This window comes from Lonchura striata, chromosome 15, assembly GCF_046129695.1.
Source record: "Lonchura striata isolate bLonStr1 chromosome 15, bLonStr1.mat, whole genome shotgun sequence".
NCBI classification, from domain to species: Eukaryota; Metazoa; Chordata; class Aves; order Passeriformes; family Estrildidae; genus Lonchura; species Lonchura striata.
In genome coordinates this window covers 6,774,782-6,798,685 of record NC_134617.1, presented here as the reverse complement: position 1 = coordinate 6,798,685, position 23,904 = coordinate 6,774,782, and the positions used below count along the sequence as shown (strand labels likewise).

Below are 23,904 nucleotides of genomic sequence, written 5' to 3'. Positions count from 1 at the left end.
GACCTCTCTATGGTGTTAGGAATGTCTGGTTTTGAGATTGACTCCTGGGCCTGAGGAGGGTTTATTGCAAGTAGTGACTACTTGTCCATGGTTTTCTCTTCCTCTTCCCTTACTCCTCTCTCACAAACTCAGCTCCTCCACTGAGGCTGTGGATACAGACAAGGGGCTTGTGACTGCTCTGCTCATCCCAAACTGATGGTTATATGCCTCTTGCCTCATGGTTTGTGAAAGGGGTTTTTGGTTGATTGGGTTTTTGGTTTTTTGGTTTTGTTTTTTTTTTTGTTGTTGTTTTTTTGGGGGGTTTTTTTGAGTGTTTCTGGACACAACTACTGTGATTTCATGTCCATTTCAAACAGGTACTTGTAGAAGCAACTTGAAAAAAAAAATGTATAAACTAATCAATAAAGAAACTTAAATCTGGTTGGTTTTCTTTGTCTAATTAGCAAAGCTGGATCAGTCTTCATCAGGGTGCGGTGACCCGTGCCTCCCGCGGCTTTTTGCCACTGCCGGGCCGGGCTGCGGCGGCGCCCGGGACACGGGCCCGGCCGGGCTCGCTGCGCCAGCCCGCCCCTCCTGTCAATCACCCGCGGCTCCGCCTCCCGAGGCGTGATTGGCCGGCCCGCTGTCGCCCCGCCCCTCCCTACCTGTTCCTTTAAACCGCGCCGAGCTCCACCCCCAGCTCGCCTCCGCCGCTGAATTCGCGCCTCCGCGCCCTCCTATTGGCTGGGAAGGGCGTCGGTCACGGCTCGTGACGCGCCGCGCGCCGTGACGTATCCCCCACCCAGGAAGCTCCGCCCATTCTTAACTCGGCTCTGGAGGGGAAAAACAATTTCAAGATGGCGGCGGCGCGGACAACAATGGGGGGCCGGGGGTCCGGGCCGGCCCGCGCCTGAGGGCGGCGGACGGGGGAGCGCGGCGGGCTCCGCCAGGCCCCGCGAGGCGGGCAGGGCTGAGGGAGAGCGGGGCAGCGGAGCGGCGCCAGGCTCGAGGCAGAAGGAGGAAGTGGGGCGGGGGGGAAAGGAGCGGGCGCCGGGCCGGTCGGGGAGAAGACCCGGGGCGATCCCGGTGGGGAGCGCAGGTAAGGCCGGCGGGAGGGGCGGCGGAGGCCCCGCCATGGCGGGCGCCGGAGCGAGCAGCCGGTGAGCGGCGGCGGCCGCCCCTTCGCCGCCCGGCCCATGGTGCTGCCCCCCTGCCCCATGGCGGAGTTCGTGGTGCCGCGGCACAGCGCGGTGATGGAGCGGCTCCGCCGGCGCATCGAGCTCTGCCGGCGGCACCACAGCGCCTGCGAGTCCCGCTACCAGGCCGTGTCCCCGGAGCGCCTGGAGCTGGAGCGCCAGCAAACCTTCGCCCTGCACCAGCGCTGCCTGCAGGCCAAGGCCAAGCGGGCCGGCAAACACCGGCAGCCGCCCCCGGCGCCGCCGCCGCCCGCGCCCCCTCCGCCCGCCGCCGCCGCGGGGAGCGCCGAGAGGAGCGGAGCCAACGGGCTGGACGGCGAGGCGGCGAGCGGAGAGCAGCAGCACGGCCGCAGCAGCGCCCTGATCGCGGTAAGCGCCGCCCGGGGCCGGGTGCTGGGGCCGGGGAGGGACCGGCGGTCGTGCCCGGCTGGCGCCGGGACCGCTCGTCTGGAGCGGGAGGGGGGAAGGAAAACAAGCTCTCGCCGCTGCTGTGGTGGCCTGCGGTGCGAGGGCTGGGGTTGGGGCTGCTTTGCGGAGTACCCTCTCTGCTGTGTTACAACTTCGCAGCCGATAAGGGCTGTTGTGTTTTCCCTCGTCGCTTCTGCACGCTGTAAGAGTATATAAAAACTGTGGCATGGTGGGGTAGGGATAGTGGCAGGATTTCTGTGTTGCTTAAATCATTCAGAGTATTTTGTGAATCATATTTCTGGCTAATTCACCTAAAATGCCCCTGCAGAAACTGTCAGAAGGGCATTAATACTGCGGTGCCTTGTTTGCTTGCTTAAGTCTTCAATTTGGGGTGTCAGGGTTTTGTGGAGTCATTTGATAAGGATATGCTTATTACTGGGGGGAGTTTTAGGACAATGTGTCTGTTAATTCTGGTTCATATTGGAAAGAATTTCAGTGGAGAGGCAGCTGCTTGTTTGCCGCTCACTCTAGTGGGTGTGAACACTATGAGAATCCCACTCCACCCATTAAAAACTGGCTTAGCTCAAAATCTTAATGTTTCTCTGGCTTCTCTAGCATTTCTGGTTGTCGGGACATATTCACATAGCCCTGTTTGTATATCAAGATAGCTGTTGCTTAACTTATTCTGGGCCCTTTAAATATACTGCTGTGTGCTAATGTGTCAGTAATGTAGGTTAGTAGGATAACCTCTTAAAGGCTGCCTGGCCTAATACCTGTCTGCCTTAAAATCAGGTATTTTTAAATGGTGGCCTGCATGAAAATGATTCAGTAGCACTCTTCAGTCTTTAAAAGGGGACACTGGGTTAAATGAAGATATTCCCAGGTTAATATATAGAATAAATAATAATTTTAGGGTGCTCTGTGTATGTGATTGGATTAGAAAGGAAGGAGGATATACTTCTCTCTATCTTGGGCCTCATTTACTGCTTTTAAAATAGAATCACAATAGAGCTTATTGTATACTTGAGTGTCCAGGACATAATGTGAAATACTGAAACGTGGGATTTATTGATGTCATCTTTGCTGTGACCAGCACTAGGCAGCCTGGGTGCAGTTTGTAGTATTTATAAGATGAACTGAAAGTGTTACTTAGCTGTATTGTTTCTGTTCTTGCTAATACACCTATGAGACTCGAGGACTTGCTGACTGTTGAGAAGACTGAGGTCCTTGTGACACAGTTAGAGCACTTCAGAGGACTGCTACAGAAAGGTACTTGAGGAAGAGAGGAAACCTTGTGCATTCCTGACACTGATTCTACAAAACTTTACAGTTAGCTGTTGTTGAGCAGACTGATCTTGAATGTAAACTTGTGTCAAAACAAAAATTAATCAAACGCGGTTTTTATTATCTAAAACCTTGATGGAAGTTCTGTTTATTTCCTGCTGGGCTCTCTGGCTTTTTGCATATGGGGCTCTACCCCTTAATAATGTGTATTTTCATTACACTCAGGGCTCTTTAGCATGTCAAATCCTGTTGCTTAAACTGCCACCACACGACTTCATATTGGTCTTCTAAAAGAAAGATGTCTCTAATTCATTGGTGTTGTTTCTCTTAAGTCACTTTGGATGTGGATTTGATCTAATTAGCATCCATTATAATGAGGGCTCTCAGCAGCAGCAGGTTCTGAAGTGCGCTGCACATCTTGGGGGAAGCCCTTGTACAGGAAGCTGCTGCCAGTGGCCAATTTACACAACAGAAGAGGGGTTTAGTGTATGAATGACTCTTCCTCGGGCTGGCCTGCTGTTTCCTTCCTAGGATCCATGACTGTGAGCTTAATTGCAGCTGCTGATTCATCACCTCGTTACTGGGGTATAAAGTTGGTTTGCTTAGTATTTCAAGTCTTGGAAAAAAACACAACACCACCACCACCTCTACTGCTAATTTAATTCCTCTGGCCCAGAAGGTCCATCTCTAGGTTGGTATTTTACCTCTACCTATTATGTTGACATTATCAAGACCAAGCATGTGCTTTGAGTGGGAAGGACACGGGCTTGATTTCCAGTGTTCAATAAAGTTTGGATGAACACCAGAACTATCTTCTAGAACATCCTGGACACATCCTTTCCAAAGAATGCTGCTAGCTCAGTGCAACATGCATTATACCAGCTGTAGCTGCTGTAACGGTCCAGATTTTTCTGTGAAGCTGCATATGAATCTGCTCTTGGAAATTGGTACTTCATGTTCACTGTTAATGAAGCATTTGTTTTGGTCCCCGAAGGAGAGAGCAGTTCATGTAAAGGTGAAGGCTTTTGTGAGGACTTGTAGCAGTAGGACATGAAGCTGCATTCCCCAGATGTGGACATGTGGGCACTCCCAGGTGCTGTGCTGCAGGGCACCTTCTATAACTCCACAATAGTCACAGGGAACAGAGTGGCACTGCCACTTCCTCCTTAGTGTCTTGTATGATTTGTCACATGGACAGAATCAGATATTTTCTCTTCCATTAGTCCTTTCTCTAGTTTAGATCCTGAAGTTAGATGGATCTTGCTTACAGGCAGGAGTAAGGGATAGATTCTTCCTTGTTTTCTTACTAAGCAGCTGTAAAATTTGAGCTACAGAAACAGGGAGAATACAATATTGATACAGAAACACCTTGGATTATTTGTGCATCATGTAGGCCTGCCCTTCATTTGAGAAAAATGTTGAAAAACCTCCTAGCTTCCTACTTCTAAAAAACTTCCAGACCATTATTTAATGGGAAATCCAAATGTTGACATTTACTTCCCATTTCTGTTGTTGTGTCTCTCTGTTGTTTAACATGACATTATTAAGGCTGTGTTCAAAGTAGAGGGCGTTTGATGTTTGGATAATGTGTTTGCTGTGTTAATCTTCCATTTTTGAGAAACAGGGAAGCTGGGAAGAGATGGGGCTTGTCTCCTAGAACATTTTTTTCCCTGCCAGGTTCTGATACATGAAAGTTCATTGAATAATGGTGTTTAAATTCTCTGCAAGAGAAAGGTTTGACTGCCTTATATTTCTGTGATAGACAATAAGGCAGTGTATGGCTGAGCTGAACAGAAGGCATTTCATTGACATGTGAATGAGGAGAATGGCAAAGGTCTGGATTTTCATCTCCACTCCTTGTTTTATGATGTGGTGTCTTGGAAGGAGAGCTGCTCCCTGTTTCTTACTAGTTTTTTTCCTCACCTGAGAGCAGTTGTTGTGCAGAGAGCTTGCTTTGTCTAGGACTGCCACAAAACCACAAACAGTATTTCTGGAATGAGCACAGAAGTCGAGTCAGTGTGGCCTGTCTTGAGAATGCTTTGTGTTAAAGCTGAAGAGCATAATTTATTTGGGAGTGATAGATGTTTTGCATTAATATTAGCTAAATACTAAATTAAGCATAGGCACCAAGTAAACAGTTTTAAATGAAATTGAAGTCCAAGGAGAGCAATGCAGTGTTTCTTGGTTAAAAGACCTGAAGTAATAAAGGGGAATAGATTGCCCATGGTGTACTGACAAGTGCACTGATGTTCCTCTAACAAAGCTCAGGCTGGCAACTCTAACACTTCAGAAGACCTCATTTTTGTGTAAGCTGTGGTATAGGGGTGTTAAATTGTGAAATTACGTTTTACCACAAAGATAGCAAATTATTTACATGCTATTTATATATAGCTATGGTGCAGTGTAGTCTTGCCACCATTGTTTGTTTTTGCTGACAAGTTTGATAGTTTGTTGCCCAACAACTCAGACAGGTTTTTCTTTGTCTCCTTTTAATTCTCTGTGAGGTATTGTTTTATGTTTGAAACATTTCCCTTACCAGATTAGTTAGATATGCAGTGATCCTAACTTGTAAGGATCTGGGAGTGACTGAGCTGCTGCTGCTGTTTAAGTTCATGTGAGGTGGAGGATCCGGCATTGCAGCTGAAGGCACAGGAGTTTTTTTGATTCAGCAGAACAATTCCTGTAGCAGAAGCTGCCCCTTGTGACTAATGCAGGCTTGGGATATTTATAGACATGCCTATCCACAGCCCTTCTTCACTCCAGCAGGCAGTCACCCAAATAGAAAAGTCTACTGGAATTAAAGTAAAAATTAAAATTAGTCCAGCAGTTTGGTTCTGACAGCACAGTGGAATGCAGGAACACATTGGGTAATAAAATGCTTTCTTTGCAGGGGGAATGTAACTTTGGAAGCTGAGGGTAGATGCACAGTAAAGGGGGAGTTCTTACTATGGTGTGTAGTCAGAATATTATGTTTTCTATCCAAAATTCATACACTACAACGTCTGGTATTTGCATTGTTATTCCTCCAGCTTAAGGAGTTGTCATCTTCGTTGCTCTTGTCCATAGCGAGAAAGGGGAGAAGAATCAGTGTCTGTAGAGCACCTACTGTGAACTCTGGTACATGGGGGCTTATCTGTGCTGCAATACTGCCACTTCCATGGCAGAAAAATTGATGTATTATGATTGAGTTTCCCCTTCTAGGTGAGACTGCTAGAAGCCATATTGGAGCTAGTTTTTTATTATGCTTGTAGTCTAATATAGCTTTTATTCTTTGGAAATGTCCAGCATTATGTTTCTCTTACTTGTATATCTGAACAAATTCTTGTAGAGTTAATTCTGATATTGAGATGGTAAGCTAATTTGAAATAAAACATAAAAGATTAAAGCTCTACTGAATCTTGTAAGAATATTCAAATCTCTGTAACAGATGTTTTAAAAAGCTAAATAAGAACATTATAGATCCTCAAAGGTACAGTATAAGTACCAGATTTTTAAGAAGTTTATTTTCTGCCATGTTCATGAGGTGGTTTGTTTTTTTTTAATGGAACCTGCATACAGTTTGTGTATATATATATATATATATATGTATGTATGTATGTATTTACCATCTTCGGTTACAGGTCTCAAAGTATAGCAAAGTACTGGATTTTTGCAAAAGGACTTTAACTGACTGTCCTCAGTTAAGCTGTTCTGAATTGTAAAGGGGGTTTTGCTTTCAAGCAAATAATGTGATCTAAACTTTCATGCCTGTTTAGTTCTAATGTATTGAAATGTCATTGGTTTCAGATTATTATCTAAATCTAGTTTCAGGCATTAAGTCTACACCAAAATAGTCAACACCAAACAAGCAAACAAAAAAACCTGAAAAAAAACCCCCAACAAAACCAATCAGAACAGCTTTGTACCACTGTTTTGATCAATGATTCATGCCCCTTCCCACAAAGACATAAAAAAAGCACGCCCTGGCCTCTGAAGTTTTGAGCTCTGCCAGTGCTAATAGACTAGCAATAGATTAAGTTTTCAAGCTTTTCTAGTTTCTTGTTGGGCTTCTGTAGTAATTTTTGGACCGCTTTTATGAAGTCAGTCAATTTGCCCCTGCTGTGAGACCACAGTAGGGCTGAGCACCATTGTGGTAAAACTGTTGGGTTTAAGACAGAGATTGAATATCTCAAAATGCTTTGTGTGCTCTCTGTTGTCTGCTGGAAGCTTTGTCATTTGCCTGGGCACACATCCATCTCTGGAATTGCGGGCCTGTGTCCTTGTCTGTGTGTGAGTTACATGGCCAGAGGCTGCTGTGTTGAACACCTTTTGTTGTCATGGATGCCACCTGGGTTTTGTCAGCTTGTGTTCTGTGCATGAGGAATGCACAGTTGAGCATGTGTGCTCCTGCCAAGGAAGTGTTTATGACCACGCTGGGGACTGTGTGTTCTGCTCACGTGAATAAATGCAGCTCAGGTGATGTGATGTGGAGCAGGGGCAGCCTGTGGCCCCTCAGTGGCTCTTTGACAAGCTCTCTGTCCTGTCCTGGGTAAAGGACTGAGGCCAGCTCACATCCCCTGCCTTGCACTGTTCTTATATTGGTATAAATACTTCAGATAAATACTTTTGGGGTAATACTTCTAGGCATAGCTAGATAGCAGTGATCTCGAAAGTTCGTCTTTTGTTGGAAAATTGAATAGGCTGAGCAAATGAGAAGACACTTCTGTATCTGATCTTGTGACAGTGGAAATGATTGGGTCAGTTACAAATAAAATTGATTGATTCTGCTAAGGAAACCATGGACAGTGTACTAGGGGAACACTGTGCCTTGCAGGATGGTAATGAACAAAAAAATTAAAGCTGAAGGGGTTTTCTTAGTGAGTAGCAAGCTATGCTTTTCTTCATTCGTGTGTTGGTTTTTTTCCTGAGTTTTGGCAGAAGAGAACAGGTTTTTCTTGCCTTGAGAACTCTGTTGGAGCAGCTTGATATGTAGATAGCTTGCAGTCTGACTTGTATCTCACATGCAGCTTGTAATTTTTCCCCTCAGACCAGATTATTTGGATAGACACAGACAAACTGGGAAGGAACTTAATCTCTCTTTTTTCACCAAAGGAATACAGTTTTAGGTGAAAGGAGGATTTTGTCTCAAGCAACTTACAGTCAAAATGTCTCCAAGGATCAGATATCTGAGTGTTATGACTGTAAAAATCCATAGAGATCTGAGAGTTCCCGAGCTGGATATTAGGGGTCTATATCTTTTTCTGGACTGCAGTGAGTGTAGCTCACAAAATGAAGTTATTATTTTGATGTAACTTTTCAGGGAGTGGGGTTTTCCCCTACTATTTAGAATTAAGGAGTACCCATTCCCAAACTCTGAGTAATTTGACTCATCATATAACCTTGGGCAAGTTACTCATCCACCTTGAGCTTCAGTTTTCTTGGTGGGAGTATGAAGTAAACAGTGGGAAATGCTGAAAGCCAAATGTTGTGATGGAGTTGAGGTTTTTGCTTTCTGTTGTTTTGCCTTTTTACAAAAAAAAGTAAATTTCTGTTATTCTTTCAAGTTAGTATTTTAAAAGTTCACTAAAGAGCTGCTACTCCAAACTGAGGACCTGATGTTCAAGTTAAGAGATTTCAAGTTCCAGCCTCCTCTCCAGATGTACACCTCACCTCATCCTACTCAGTCTTCTGCTGATCTTGCTACTCTGCTGCTATTTCCATGAGCCGTCTCAAAGATCACAGTCTCCAGGGAAGCTGGAGTCTGTCCCACAGATAAAAATAAGGCTTTGCTGTTACCTATGCAAGCATTAAACAAATAATCGGGTTTTTTTGCTGTTACCTGTGCAGGAATTAAACAGATGGTCTGGGGTTTCTTTGCCCCCAAAGATCAGCTCACTGTAGATGGTTAAAAAAAAAAATAGAAACAATTAACTGTGAACCAGTTTTGTCTGTGAATCAAAAAATGCTGTTGTTCAGGCAAGTGTGTAAAATTCTTCTGATAATGTATTCTGGCCCTACATCCAGCCTCTTGCTTGAATGCTGAGATTCTGAGGTTTCCCGTTTTTCCTTGGATGAGAGTTTTCCCCAGGGGTTAGTGGACTGCCTTGTGAAGACTGCAGGTAATATGAAAATAACCATACTTGCCTTGAGCTTGGTTTGATGAGCTGCTTTCCTGCCATCTGAGAGGGCTGTTGTTCAGTGACCCCACAGCTCAGATAGGTGGCTTAGTGGAGATTCCTGTCGGGTGTCCTGCTGGGATGTACCAAGGTGCCTCGCTCAGGTCGGGAGCTGATGGCAGTTCCCTCTTTGAGCTCCCTACGCTGTTGGAGCAGCGTCTCTGCCCTGCAGGTTTGTCTGCGTTGGTGGAGCGTTCCAGCACCAGCAAAGCTCAGATTTTTTTACAGAATGCACCCGAGGGAAGGAAAAGTTTATAGTCACCTTTGATGTGTGCAGGAATTCTGTTTTCAGATGCTTTTGAGGTCAGTAGAAAGAAATTTATATTTGCAAGAATGCTGGCAGGAAGCAGAAGTTGAACAAAGGTGCTCTGGCTCTTGCTGTGAAGCTGCTGCTGTAGCCACTGGTCGCTTCTAGGTGGCACCATGAGAAAGAGAATCTGTGCCTTCACCCTCTGTGAGAGGCCAGTTGTGGAGCTGCCTGGGGCTCTGGTGGTCAGAGCAGCTGGCAAATACTTCAGAAAAAAGACAAAAGGAATGAACTTGCTCTGTTGCAATAGAACTGGCTGAACTCTGAATTGCATTTTCCACAAGTGTGAAGCAGTGGTTGTTAAGTGACAAATTGGTTTTGCTTCAGTGCCAAAAGTGTGATTGTGTACAAAATTTATATACACAGATCTTCTCTAAAAGCTATTATCACAAGAGAATTACTCGTTTTTTCTAAATATTTAAATGTGAGACTGCTTTATAAATATTTAAATGTGAGACTTTTATGAAAGAGTCTCATGGAACAATTATACTGTATGTGTACATAGATCAAATAAATTATACTGTATGTGTACATAGATCAAATAGAATACAGGTTTTTATTCCCATCTGAAATTTGATTCTTAACATTATTTAATGTTTTTCTCCTTTTGAATAGGAAAAATCATAACATATTCCAGTTCACAGCCATTTTTCAACTTCTTGTTGTTATCAGAGTATATGGCAGCTTCGAGTTTTGTCTGAAGGAGGAGGTGTCTGTTTAAAGTAGTACATATTTTTTGAAAATTTTCTGTAAGAGATTATAGTGAGGAAGTAATCTCATGTGCTGACTTGTAAAACAAAATGTTAACAAAACAAAGATCCAATCTTTGATTTTTTTTCTGAAATGTTTTGTTCAGAGCAAGGCGATGTTCTGGTGGGAAATAAAAATCCAGATCTGTGTAACATAGAACTACACAACTAAAATATTCCTTTTCTTTTTCAGCAGCTCCATGAGACTGTGAAAAGAAAGCTTGATAGTGCTGCTTCCCCTCAGAATGGTGACCAGCAGAATGGCTATGGTGATGTGTTTTCTGTGTCCAAGAAACTGCGTCGTGAGGATGGTCTGGGAGTGGGTGGTTCTTCCAATGGAATGCCCCCTGTGTCTCCACTCCATCATCTTGACAAGAAATCTGGTGCTGGTGATACTTTACAACTTAATGGGAAACACCCAATGGGGCTCGACGGCATCAGCAAGAAGTGTCTTCCAGATTCCAGCCTGCAGATGAATGGAGGTGGTGATGCTGATGATTCATTTCCTATGAGTTTGAACAAAGAGCTGAAGCAGGAGCCTGTAGATGAGCTTCCCTGTATGAATCCTGTAGCAGGGGGTTCTATATCTCAGAATAACCTGATGCCTGATCTTAATCTAAATGAGCAAGAATGGAAGGAGCTTATTGAGGAGCTCAATAGATCAGTGCCCGACGAAGACATGAAGGATCTCTTTAATGATGACTTTGAAGACAAAAAAGATGCAGATTCTTCAAATTCAGCTGCACAGACTCCATTACCACAAGATATTAACATAAAGACTGAGTTTTCCCCAGCACCCTTTGAACAAGAACAGCTGGGATCTCCCCAGGTTAGATCTACTTCTTCAGGTTCAGCATTTATTGGTGCTGCTTCTGTACCTGTAAGTGCCACTTCTACAACGGTTGTTAGTTCTCAGGCTATGTTTCAGCCTTCCAGTCAGTCAATGACTGAAAATCCTAATCAGCCCATGATGCAGGCATCAAACCACTCTCAGAACATCCAGAGGCCTGTGTTGTTACCTGGGAAGTGTGCAGGAAGTGCCAAAGAAATGTCTTCTGCTCATCAACTTCAGCAGATTGCTGCCAAGCAGAAGAGAGATCAGATGTTGCAGAACCAGCAACAAGCTTCACAAGTCCACCAAACAAATCAGATGTCAACGTGGCAACAGCCTGGGGCTTCCCACAGTCCACTGGCTGTCCCATATACCATGGAAAATCCTACAAGCCCATCAGTTTATCAGCCAGATTTCAGCAATCCGAAACTCCTGATGCCTAATTTGGGAAATAAAAGCTCACCAAGAGCTGGAGGCAATTATCATGTGAACATTTTGGGTCATCAGCAAAACAGCTTGAACCAGAACCCTGTGAACAGTCAAAGCTCTATGCTAGACTATGGGAACACCAAACCTCTTTCCCATTACAAAGCAGAGTGTGAGCAGGGGGTGGCAGTGCCTGGGCAGAACAAGACTCCCATGCTGGCATACATCCAGCAGCGCCAGCAGCCACCACTGTCCCATGTAGGTGATGACCAAAATGGGATGATCCTGTTGAAACCCAAGCCTGGAAACATTGCCTACAGACTGCCACATGGTCAGGTGAATGTCCTGAGTTACCTTTGCTCAGTAGCAGATTTAAGGTTGTTGGGTAGGTAAGGCTGGAATGCAGATTCCTTGGTGTAGTTTCAAATGTTTTCATTGATTTTAAAGAGAAAAATCCTATATACAAGAATCTTAGACAAGAACCATGAGGCCTTTTTTCCACTGGGGACAGTTTTTAATACTGGGTTCTAGGTCATGTAACGTGTGATTTCCAGCTTAATATACTTTGTGGGCAACAAATTATGTCGTGCTTCACAGAAGCTTCTACTTTCAAAGATAAATGGATGCTTTGTAAACTTTTGACTAAAATAACTTGTATAAAACTGTAGTGTTACACAGTGTTCTCAAAGAAGCTTTGATTTCTTTACCTTGTTTTTAGTCCCTACTTGTGTCAGAGTTGGCTTACTATTAAAAGACCTACTTTTGCAGAGAGGTGGAAGTGAGGGCTGCATTCCTGATTTCTTGGGTGTTCCATGGAGCTTTTCAGTTCTGTGAATTTTTATTGGTTAAATCTCTGGGCATTGGGGAAGCATGGCATAAGAGAGAAATATATCATTAAGAATGAATAATGGTAATGTTTGTTTGCTTGAAGCATATGCTTCAGGTTTCCCTGTAATAGAAAACTCCAGATGGTGCTCCTTTGCCTTGTATAGAACTGTTACTGCAGGTATGCTGTAGGTAAAAATTTCTGTAGTAGTGGGTGGAAGTATAGACTCATTGGATTCTGTAACATGTACCTGCAATGCACATACAAGAGATCTTGTTGAAAAAAAAGGTATTTGATCAAAGTTCCTCCAGCAAAAGCTGTTTCAGATCCAACTATAGTTGTATGTTCCCTCAACAAAACAGAGAACCAGTGAAAAAGCTCTGATTAGTCTGTGATAAAGGCCACACCGGTGTACAAATAGAAATTTGAGATCAATGTGTACTTCATAAAAAAAATTAATCTCTTTGAAGGCTGGCAGAAGTAACAGTCTAACAGCATTTTGATGGAAGAAGGATAGAGATGAATGTGTGTGTCACATCTCCCTCTCACTGAAAAACATGAGGGTGACCTTGTGTCTACACTGCCACACTTGCACTGAACTAACAGAAATACTGATGAAAGCTTCAGGAGAATATCTCAAAAGCTTGCACACAGAACAACTTAGTGCAGCATTCTTTGTATTTGGCTCATGATTCCTTATGAAACTGAAAAGTGAGAACCAACAGATGAACGCATTAGCTGAATGCTTAAATTGAGCATAACATTTGTTTGTATAATTAGAGATGAGGCTGAACTGTGCTTTAAAATGTGAAAACTGTCAAATTTCAAAGGGATTTGCTGGTACTAAGAGGGCATTATCAGATCTTGAATGTTCCATGATATTTTTGCTTATCCCAAGTCCCAGCCTCAAAAAAAAAAAAGCCAAAAAAATGCACACTTAAGAAAAACTAATATTATTAGACTTATCTCTAGTAGTATTTTTATCTGTGGTGCATGGTGAAGGTTGGATTGCTGGAAAAATACTTTAAGATCCATTTTGGCCAGTGGAAGCCTTCTCCTCTTCACCTGCAAATAGTAAATTCTCTGATATTAAAAAAACCAACTTTAGGATAGGAGACAAACACTTCCAGAATGAGATGTTGACAGAAGAGGCAGGATTTCAATAAATGCTTTGTATGACAAAAATATAAAATGTAGTGTTTGAAAAACTGCTACCAGAATAAACTGAAGCTGGGGTGTTTGAAGAGTAGTTTGTACCTGCCTGGAAAAAAGCACACCCTATACTCACCTGTTTGAGCAGGAAATTGGGAAGTACTTTGAGACTGGAGTTAAAGCCTCTGTTCCTAAATGTTGTGGAGCTTCTGTGGCAGTTCTGTGTCTGGTGCTGTATGGATGTGAAGAAGTTACTGCATTTCTGTAACTTTTATCACTTTTCCTATGTTCTGCAGGATCAGAATCCCGCTCCTACTGTTCCTCGTGTTCCTGTTTCTGTCCCGGGCCCTGGGGTGGGTGCCCAGGCTCCAAACGTCTCCATGGCAGGTAACCACAGCAACTCAGCTTATCAGCAGCAAGCAGCAGTGATGAAGCAACACCAAATGCTGATGGACCAGCAGAAGCAGAGAGAGCAGCAACAAAAGCACCTGCTCATGGAGCAACAGAAGCAGCAATTCCTAATGGAACAGAGGCAGCAGCATTTGTTGGCAGAACAGGTGAGAGGGGCCAGCTATCTGTTTTTCAGTTTGTGCTGTTTTGCTTTGGTGCATGAAATAGCATTTGATGTTTTAGAATCAGAGAATAGGTTGGGAAGGACCTTAAAAATCATCTCAGTTACAATTCCTCTGCTATGGTCAGGGGGCACCTTCCACTAGACCAGGTTGCTCCAAGCTTGAAACATTTCCAGAGGTGGGGCAGCCACAGCTTCTCTGGGCAACCCGTTTCAATGCCTCACCATACTCAGTAAATAATTTCTTCCTAATATCTAAATTGAACCTAACCTCCTTCAGATGGAGGTCTTGTGTTCTCCCTTGCTCTATCACTTCATGACCATTTGAGACACCTGCCCCCTATAGCCTTCTTGTAAGGTACTAAAAAGTGCTCTAAAGTCTCCCTGAATCATCTGCCTATGAGAAGCTTTAAGAAAGAAGGAAATTATAATCTTCTCTGAACAGAAAATGTATGACAGCCCATTTTGTGGGGAGGGTTGTAGTAGACTTTGCAGTATTGTGGAGCTATGGCTGTGCCAAGTCCTAGCCAAAGGCTCTTTTATCACCTGGAGACATCCTGATGAAATTGAGGTCTTAATAGAGATGACAGAAAAACCCCCTCAGTTTTGGAGCAGTGTAGACAAAACATAGGAATGTGGTTGGTAGTGTATGAGTGTTGGTAGGGATATGTTTTTCATATTTGGGTTAAAACAATTTGGACTAAGAGAATAGTGTGGGGGAATTATATTATTAAAGACTGAAAGAAAATGCCCAAATCTTCAATAAAATCACATATTCTCTATGAGTCATGTGATCTATAAGCTTAGAATACTTTTTAGTAAGTCCATCAGTCTTTGGTGACTTGTATGTTAAATGTCAAAGATGAGTGATCATGACTCTCCAAAATGTTAACAATTAGGTATTCTTTGAGAGTAGGTGGGCAGAAAGGTAGTATGGGGTGTGACCTCCTGTTCATGCTTTTGTATGTCTGGTGGATGGTGATTATTAGAGCTTTGTTAGAGCTCTTAGAGCTGTGGCCGAGTAGATTTCCTCAGGACAATAATGGAACTAACAGGTGTCAGACCTCTATGAAGAGTGGGGAGGTGATAAGGAGTGTATCTCAAACATAGCATTGAAATATTATTTCCCTATCCATTTGCTTCTGCTTTGCCAGCACATGTTGCTGCAGTAAATATCAGTATTATGGAAATAACTTCATTCATGTCCTAGTTGTGGTAACTACAGTTAGCTTCTGTAATTTCCATTTTTCTATAGTGATGCTGGGACTCTGATCCCAAATAAGAAGTGGCTTTGCCTTGGAGTTGAACAGCTTTAGACACTGAATTTGCCACATTTGTTGGCCTTGTGCTGCCTAGTCAAGCTCAGTCTTGTTAGCATTCTGATTTGATATTTGTTTCTTTGCATACACATGATACTGGATGTAGTTTTACAAGAAGATTTCTGAATCTGCTGATGTCTACTTTGCAGGAGACTTGTAGTTTCAGGTAGCTCCAGTGCCATTCCCTGCCACTATAAATTTGTCTTTTCACTTGGCATTCTGCGTATTTTTAATTTTTTTTTCTCCTGGCCAGGTTCTGCAGTTCTTGGTTTCTGTCAGAGCTATGGCATCTCTTGTTGGCTTCCGTGGTCAGCCTCCTTCAGGTCTGACTGGTCCTGCAAGCAGTAGGTCCTCTGTCAAGAAGCCTGCCCTCTTCATTCCTGTGCATGTCTCAACAGCTTCGCAGCTGGAGACGTTTGGGAAGGGTGGTAGTGATGTGTATCTGCTGTTTGTTACATTGCACCAGTCTCTTCTGTAAAGGCTTCTGGCTTGTGTCTTCAGCCTGGTATCTTGGAAGGGAATTTCTGTCCCTTGCTGTGCTCTGTGTAACTTTTTGGATAAGTTAGTTGGTGTGCCTTTTATCACTACTTGATTATGTCAGAATTTCAGTCTGGCTGAAGGTATCTACAGAAGAAGAGACAGAAATGCTGTGCCTGATACATTTCATATTGTAAAAGCAGCCAGATGGCTTTTAACAGTCAGAATCTGAGCCTGCTGTCACTGCATCTACATTCCCCTCAAGAGTTTAAATTTCATTTTCCTCCAAAGTTTCCTAATAGAAAATTTGCTTGGTTTATTTTTAAAATGGTTTGATCATAAAATAGGTGTGGGTTGAATCTACTTTTATTTTAAAGAGGCACAATTTTGTATCATGAGTAGGGCTTGATTCAGTTGATCAGTGCATTGATAAGAAAGTGGTTTGAAATGATGGTTGCAAAACTTGTAGACTTCTATTATGGACTTAGTTCTGCAGTTTTCCATAATCTTCTAAGAAAACCTGCAATTTATGAGAATATGGATTTGTGTGTGTCTTTTCATGTTTGCAGACAAGGACTAGAAAATATTTACATGTTTGGTTTTTGATATTTCTAACATTAACTTTTATTGATTTCTAAAGAGAGGTCTAAAATACATTGTTTGGAAATAAAGACCAAACAAGTAAATGTGGGTTTTTTAAATACACTCACTTCTGCTCTTTTTGTACCTGTACCCCTTTTTGTCTTTAGAATATTACTAATAATGCCTGTTGATTATGTTACTGATGAGGAGACTAACATCTCAGATTTTCAATCTCTGAAAGGCTTCAGACATGCACTGCAGTGACTCTTGTAGCTCATGCTGTTGTCTTTGAGATCCAGTCTTTTCACTCATCAGGTTAAACTGACTGTGCTTGAGCCTTGAGAACAAAGTCAGAAGTGACTGTAGGGCTGCAGAAGCCCCTTTGATTACCAGCTGTGCATAAAAGTATGCAGACAACTTTTTCTCCAAGATAGCCCTTGGGAAAAGCTTGATGAGTTTTCAAACTGTCTTGCATTGGACCTTTCGTAGGAGAAGCAGCGGCAGCAGCAGGAGCAGCAGCTGCAGCGGCACCTGACGCGGCCTCCTCCCCAGTACCAGGATCAGCCACAGAATCCATACCAGCAACAGGTTGGACAGTTCACAGGTGAGTAAACGTGGCCATTGAGACAATAGCAGAAAAAATACCAGGAGTGAAAAACAAGGTATCTTCAAATTTCCTGGATTGGATAGCTTTAATATCATTTATTACATGTCACTCTACTTTAAAAGCTTTTGACCTATACTCTGATTCAGTTGCAAATTAACAGCTTCCCTGGTTACAGGTATCTGGGACAACTTAAGCTTCTGATTCTTAATGTTGTTTGGGAAATGAGTAAAATTTTTAAGTGCCTTCATTGTTCTACAGGCCTTTTTTATACTTCTGTTTCACTGTGCAGGTTGGAAATTCTCTATATCTTTGATATAATTAGATTCAGAGTTTTTTTTTTCTGAAGCCTGACATCACTACTGCCTGTATCTATCACAGGCCCTCATTAAAGGAAGAGAAGTGGTGTATTATTTCTCTCATCTCTAGGATGAGTTTAAAAGTCTCTAACATTTTTATCCCTGCTACCTTTAAAAGGGAATGCAATTTGAATTTTCCTCATTACATGTGAAGTGTCCTATGTCGGGTTTTTTGTATGAGAAGCAGCTTAGTATGTCTGTAGTGTATTAATTCTGTTAAATAAAAGATGTTGTAACTGTTCAGCTGGAATAGCTTAAAAAATGTGGAAGAACTAGAAAGCAATAAAAGCTCATCTTCTTATCTTAAAAGCTGTTACTTGATAGGGCATCAAGAAGCCACTTGTCTTTTTTTTATAAGCCTACATTACAAGAAAATTTCCCTTCATTTTGTTTTCTTACTCTCCATATTCCTGCAGAAATAAATACTGAAGGGGTAAGATGCAAATGGAAATGTAATACCCTCACCCTGGCATTGTTCGTGCCTGTGCAGTGTCAAGTGCAGCTACAACTGGGTTTTGTTACTTAACTGAAAAAACTCAATGCCAATACAAAAGGATTGTGTGCTAATGCAGGCATCAGTAGCATCCTTCAACTATTGCACTGAAATATTTTTTATCTTGCCACTTTTCTACAGAAAGATAGGCATACAACTGTTAGAGTAGGTTTTGCTATAGTGAACATCAGCACTGTTAAATATTTTTTCTTTGTGATGATGATTGTAGCTATTTTTTGCATCTTAAATCCTGATAAATATGCTGGCTCTTCACTGTAAATACTGTCACAGTAAGACTCTTCCCCCATCCATCCATTCCCTCAACAGTGATGTTTTTATGATGTACTTTGTTGATAATTAAATATAATTTGAATTTATTTTTGATAATTCTATTTTTATTCAAATAGAATATTGGTAATAATGGAGAGCCAGCACTTTTCAGCTGTCATAAAATATGAAAAAAATTCTGCAGCTTACTTTTGGTTTTGAAAGTAGAGAAATTATTAGTGTAGGTAGGTTTCCTCTGATTGACTGTAAGTAATGGCGGGGGGGGGTGGGGGGTGTTACATGCACCACACTTTACAGAGCTTTTCTGCTTTTTTTTGCTTCAGATAGGGGGCTGTTTCTTCTACAAGAAGAAATTTTAAACTCTTTTTTATTGCAATAATAAAGGACTGTATTTGGTTTGCTGAGAAGACATTTTTCCAAATCACCTTGTTTTGCTGTCACCACTGCGATTAACATAGTGAATACTTTACTGTGAAAATCCAAAAGATACTTGATCAGAAACTTCTGATTTAGATATTTCTATATTAGATAAATAGAAGATATTCTTGGAACTGGGAAAATGTGGAACTGGCAACCCTGCACTTGTATAATACGAGATGCACTCTTGTGTATGCATGGAATGTCACTGTGTGTGTGCAATAAGAGGTATTTTTTAATAGCTTAGTAAATTGTGCATGCACTTCAAAGTATATGTGTTTACCTTTGTTACAAAGAAATATCAGAGTCCTGCCTTTAAAGTCATAACTTTTTTTAAATTAGTGATGCTGAACTCTTAGAAGTGGTATTCAGATTTTTTTAGGACATTGGCATATCTGTCTTTGAGATCAAGGTGGTGGTGCTAACTGGAGCCACAGTTGACACTCTTTAATTAAACTCCTGCTCTCTGTGTGTTGCTTGCAGAGGTCAAATTTATACAAATGCAGCTGCATCTCTCTTCTGGGTTATTGTGCCTACAAGCCTGGCTTGGCTGTGGTTGAACCTGAGGTATTTAATGAACAAAATATTTCTTTGTATTTCAGGGTCATCTTCAGCCATGCCCGGGGTCAGTAATTTAGGACAGTCCAGCTCCGGTAGTCCTCGGCTGTTTCCTCAGAGCCAGAACATGATTCAGATGGGACCTGGACACGCTCCTGTTGCTCCACTGCAGTCGGGCTCCAGCCAGCAGGAGCGAGGGGTGTCTCAGTACCCCAGCATGCAGAACATGCAGCGCGGGGGTTTGTACAACCTGGCACCTGGCATCAGCCAGATGGTTTCCCAGCACACGACTCCCAGTGCCAATGGACAGACCCCGATGCAGAGACAGGGCAGCTTGGGCCAGGCTGCTGCTGTTCCTGCTGCCTATGGGCAGAACACCTTACCAAACTCAAGTATTTCTCAGCAGCACAGTAAAGGTGCACTGAATGCAACCTTATCTAAGCCACAGATGGCAAGAGTACCAGCTGCTATGGGGGCTCAAAATCCATCTTGGCAACACCAAGGTATCCCTAATATTAACAACCAGACACAAGCAAACAGTGGCTTAGGACCATTTACTGCCAACTCCTCTTTCCACATGCAGCAAACACATCTAAAGATGTCCAACCAGCAGTTTGCCCAGGGAATGCCTCAGGTAAGCCTAAGCACCAGCAGGCCCATGACCTCGATGAACGCTGCCGTCTCTGGGCAGATGCTGTCGTCCTCTTTGGGAGCACAGCCACGGACAAACCCGCCCGCACAGCAGCAGGTACCCTCACAGCAAGTCTTGCCTGGCATCAACCAGACTGTTCCAGACCTGAATGCTTTCAACCAGAACCCAAATCAGCAAATTCCCAACAGAGGAAACCTGCACTGTAGCCAAGGGTACCCTGTGAGGACAACCAGTCAGGAGCTGCCTTTTGCCTACAGCAACCAGTCAGGCAATAATGGACTTCAGAACTTAACTGGTGACACAGATCTGATAGACTCTTTGCTGAAAAACAGGACTTCAGAGGAGTGGATGAATGATTTGGATGAGTTGTTAGGAACTCATTAAAATGGGGCCGGGGGCAGGGGGTTCTACTTTTTTTAATTATTTCATGAGATATTAACAACTCTTGGACCAAAAAACCTGTGGCATTGAGGAGACTTGCAGGCATTAGAGGTAAATGGTTGGGAAAAAGACTGGAGCTGCTTCTCACTGAGTGTTGACACGTGGTCACGGCGCACCAAGCAGGTCTGCAGGAGGAGTGCGCTTTGGCTGCGGCCTCTGAGGAGTCGCACACTTGAACAGGTCATAAAATACTGTGTCCTAGCCAGCCTTCCAGAAATCTCACTTGCAGTGTTCTAAGACTAAATATTTTAATTATTTAAAAACAAAAGTTCCACAGAACTAGTGCAGAAAGAACGCAAATAGTTGCACAAATTGTGTTTAGGGCTTAGTCTGCAGCTATTACTTGCAATAATTATTTGTTCATAGCTTAACATGCTGTTATAGTACTGTCCATCAAACTTCTGATTTTTGTTTGAGAAGAGGCTGTATGCACCTGAGTATGCTTGCAAAATGTTTGGAATTGTTTCTTTTCCCCATTGCTGAAGCATGTGCCTGTACTCTTAGTAAGCAAGTGATATTTCACAGTAAATATTTCTAGATGCTGGTAATAGATGAGAAAAAGTATTAAAACTTGGCCAGTTAGTCTAGATAGTCATCTTCATAGATTGTAGTCTTTTAAGCTGCAGTTTGCACTCTGTTGTAGAGAGGCACAGTTCTTGGCTTGTACCTTGCTGTGTTTAAAGGGGGAATTTCTTATGGGAGAACGTTTAAACTATAGTAGATTTAACATGAATTGTAAAGCCATTTACTTTGCACCTGTTTCTTCATAACTTATTTCCAAAGGTAGTTGTATTTAAATGAAGGCTTTGCTTCATGACAGCTCATCTAGTTTTCTTTGTTGTAAAAAGTAAAACTAACCTTTGAGATCAGTTCATCCCCCAATGTTAGCAATGAGCACAAGACTTTGTCACTTCAGGATAAAAATGAGGAAAAAAGAATTTGACTGGGAGGTGGAAAGTCCTTATCAGCAATAATAGCACAGGCAGCCTGGGAGAATACTTGTATCAGGGTTGCTCCAGTGTGGAAGTCTCCCCCTTTAAATGCTTTGGTTTTTTAATACTGGCTTACAAGTCTAATAATATTTCTATAGACTGGTGGATTTAGTTTTTTAATATCCCTTGAAGCAGATGCTGTTCTTCAGCTCAGCCCAAGGAGATCTCTTATCCATATGTTGGGGTTGGTCCCAGAAAGGACAAAAACCACAATGGGAACAGTCAATGTTCCACAGTCCTTACTCTCTACCAAAAAAATCCCTTATCCACCAACAAACCACCTTGCCTTAATGCTTATTTTAAAATGAAAATAAAGTTGAAAGCTTTTGTTTTAAATGCACAAATACCTCTTCCCTTTCTAAATCAGCTTTCTTGGAAAAGTCCTCTAAACTTTCTAACCAAACCCAGCATTGTGATTTAAAAACAATTTCCTTCAACATGGACTGGCTTCTCCAGGAGTTTTCTGAATTGCAGAATTGTGAGAGAGGGTTTTTTCCCAGAGGGAGTGAAGGGAAGGGAAAGATATCATTGGTTTCAAAGAAGGAAAATATTTTACTGTATCCACATCTCCTTTATGAGACAATTTGCACTTTTGAAAACTGCTTTTTTAACACTAATACTTTAACCCTTTCCAAATATGCATGGAACATGGTTTGTCCAGCACAGCTAGTGTGGATTAATTCAGCTCTGTTGATCAGATTTGCTATTTTATCATGTTGAACTGTTGATGAAAGATGTGCATTGATCAGTGGATCCCACCTCTGAACAGTGAATAAAACTTCACTGAAGCAGACTTAATTCCTCATAGAGCTTTTGAAAAGATAGCATAGAGATTGTCTTTGGATGGGAAGATGAAGGTGTTGGTGACTTTGGTTGTTGACACTTCCGATATTTTCTAGAATAAGTAGTTGAGATGGAAATAACTGATGCTAGCTTTTCTCATACTGGCAATCTAAGAAAAGAGCTAGTGAGCTTGGTTTGCTATTAAGTTAAACCAAAAACTGGTCCAAGGTAAGTGTCATTAGAAGAGTATAGATATAAACTAGCAATGGCAGGGGAAGGAGTGTTTGCTGTATTTTTAATTTTAAGAGTTAATTTTGCACCAGTGTGCCTTCCCTTCCTGTTGGGGGTGCTTGGGACCTCAGTTTTGAGTGACATCCTTACATGTCACTGTTTTTTTTCTCCCCCTTACAAACACTTAACAGAAATAACAGGGTAGTAGGATTCAGATTTTCTTTCTCCCTGTTTAGGTTGTGGTAAAATCTGCTCTCTTTTCCAGTAGATTTTGCACACAGACTTTTTTCTGAATAAGTCAAAATACAATCCATCCAGTTGTGATTTCTTAATTGGAGGAAAAGAACATCTGCTCTTTGCATTATTACTACCAAAAAGGCAATCCAGCGAAATGTCCAGGAAAAGGCAGGTGTGCTCTTTCCTCCACTGTTTCTGGAAGCTAAGGTGGATATTGCTCTGCTTGACCAGAGGGTTTGTTCAGGAAGGTATCTGGGTTTGGTGACAGGGCCTTTTCATGGTACTGTTGGAGTAAAATTAGGTGTGATTCTAGACAAACTGGCTTATAATGCCCATTGGTCTCTGTGTGTGAACAGGATCCAAGCAGCCCCTGGCTCTGGCTTTGGGCCCTGTGCACAGAACGTGGTGCCACTGGAACAAGGTTGGAACAGTTCAATGGAAATGAAAATACGGTTTGGATGTACATGGGTGCATGGGCAGGGCTGGGCTCTGCCCTGGTGCCCTGTAACGTGTCACTGTCTGTGTCTGCACTCGGGCTTTCCATTTGCTGCAGCTTCAGAGCAATAAAACCAATCTCCCCTGAACTGAACCCAGCCGGCCGCCCATGGCTTTATTTATAAACTGCGGTTTTGGTTGGGCAGGCAAGGTGAGAGTGTCACTGTGCAACATCCACTGCCTTCCAAAAACCACGATCCAATTGAAAAGGGTGCTCAAAATTTTGTTATACACATTTCCTTTGTGTAAATAAATGTTTACAATTTTATATTAAAGATTTGAATAAGAGTTAGATCTTCTGACTGTATATTTTTTACTTTTTATAGATTTTAAAACTATAATTCTTTATATATGTGTTTGGGGGGGTATTATGGTAAGTTTTATGCTTGTAAATGGAGAACAGTTGAATTTGATGCTAACCTTTATGAATTTTTGTCATTGAAATGTATAAAGAGTCCATTAATCCCCTTATTCTTTTACTACTATTACTGGTGCACACCAAAAAGAAATCCTTCACTTCTGTTTTATCATTATAAAATAAATATTTTGCTAGTGTATTAAATATACATGGTGTGACTTTATACATTTGCATGAGCCTAGCAGAGTTCAGCATTGTCATTCTTAGTAAGGTGGTTTCTTCCATTCATTCCAACATACAGATTTTGCTCAGCCTGTTTATTACTAAGGCTTAAATTCTGCTGCTGTGTCTTACAATTCTTATGGTTTCAGAAAGTCCATTTAAACAGGCCAGAACTGAATAAAGGGGCCTTAGAAAATGTAACTTTGAAAATCAGGCTTTATGCTACTCCCACTGCTTCCGGGCTTTGGTTTTTTTTGTTCTGGAATGCATTGTAGGCCTTAAGCTGGGAAATTCAATTGCAGAGATGGCTGTTAATAGTGAAAAAGATGTTAATAACTACCAAGACCTACATTTGCAAAATTGTAGAGTTCCAAAATGTGCCAGTTCCCGCAGAATAACAGCCTTTAGAGGTTCAAACTGATTTCCTCAAGACTTGTGTGATGCAGGCACATGGCACACAGGAATCCAGCTGAGATATGGGACATGTGCTGCAGGCAGGAGCTGATGTTTC

General features: G+C 42.3%; 1 protein-coding gene across 1 annotated transcript; it reads left to right on the top strand.

Annotated features, from left to right (window-relative positions):
- The first annotated feature begins 1,175 nt into the window (after window positions 1–1,175).
- Window positions 1,176–23,377, top strand: MAML1 (mastermind like transcriptional coactivator 1). The gene is made up of 5 exons (XM_021552136.2): window positions 1,176–1,544; window positions 10,272–11,672; window positions 13,611–13,871; window positions 16,753–16,867; window positions 19,027–23,377. The coding sequence occupies exons 1-5, from the start codon at window positions 1,176–1,178 to the stop codon at window positions 20,016–20,018; spliced, it is 3,138 nt and encodes a 1,045-aa protein (XP_021407811.2). The 3' UTR covers window positions 20,019–23,377.
- The last annotated feature ends 527 nt before the right edge of the window (window positions 23,378–23,904 follow it).

Bases quoted from the DNA above. Each gene is read 5' to 3' on its own strand.
- MAML1 (XM_021552136.2), top strand. From the start codon at position 1,176: ATGGTGCTGCCCCCCTGCCCCATGGCGGAGTTCGTGGTGCCGCGGCAC. The intron at 13,872-16,752 runs GTGAGAGGGGCC...GACCTTTCGTAG, and splicing joins AGCATTTGTTGGCAGAACAG to GAGAAGCAGCGGCAGCAGCA. The intron at 16,868-19,026 runs GTGAGTAAACGT...TTTGTATTTCAG, and splicing joins ACAGGTTGGACAGTTCACAG to GGTCATCTTCAGCCATGCCC.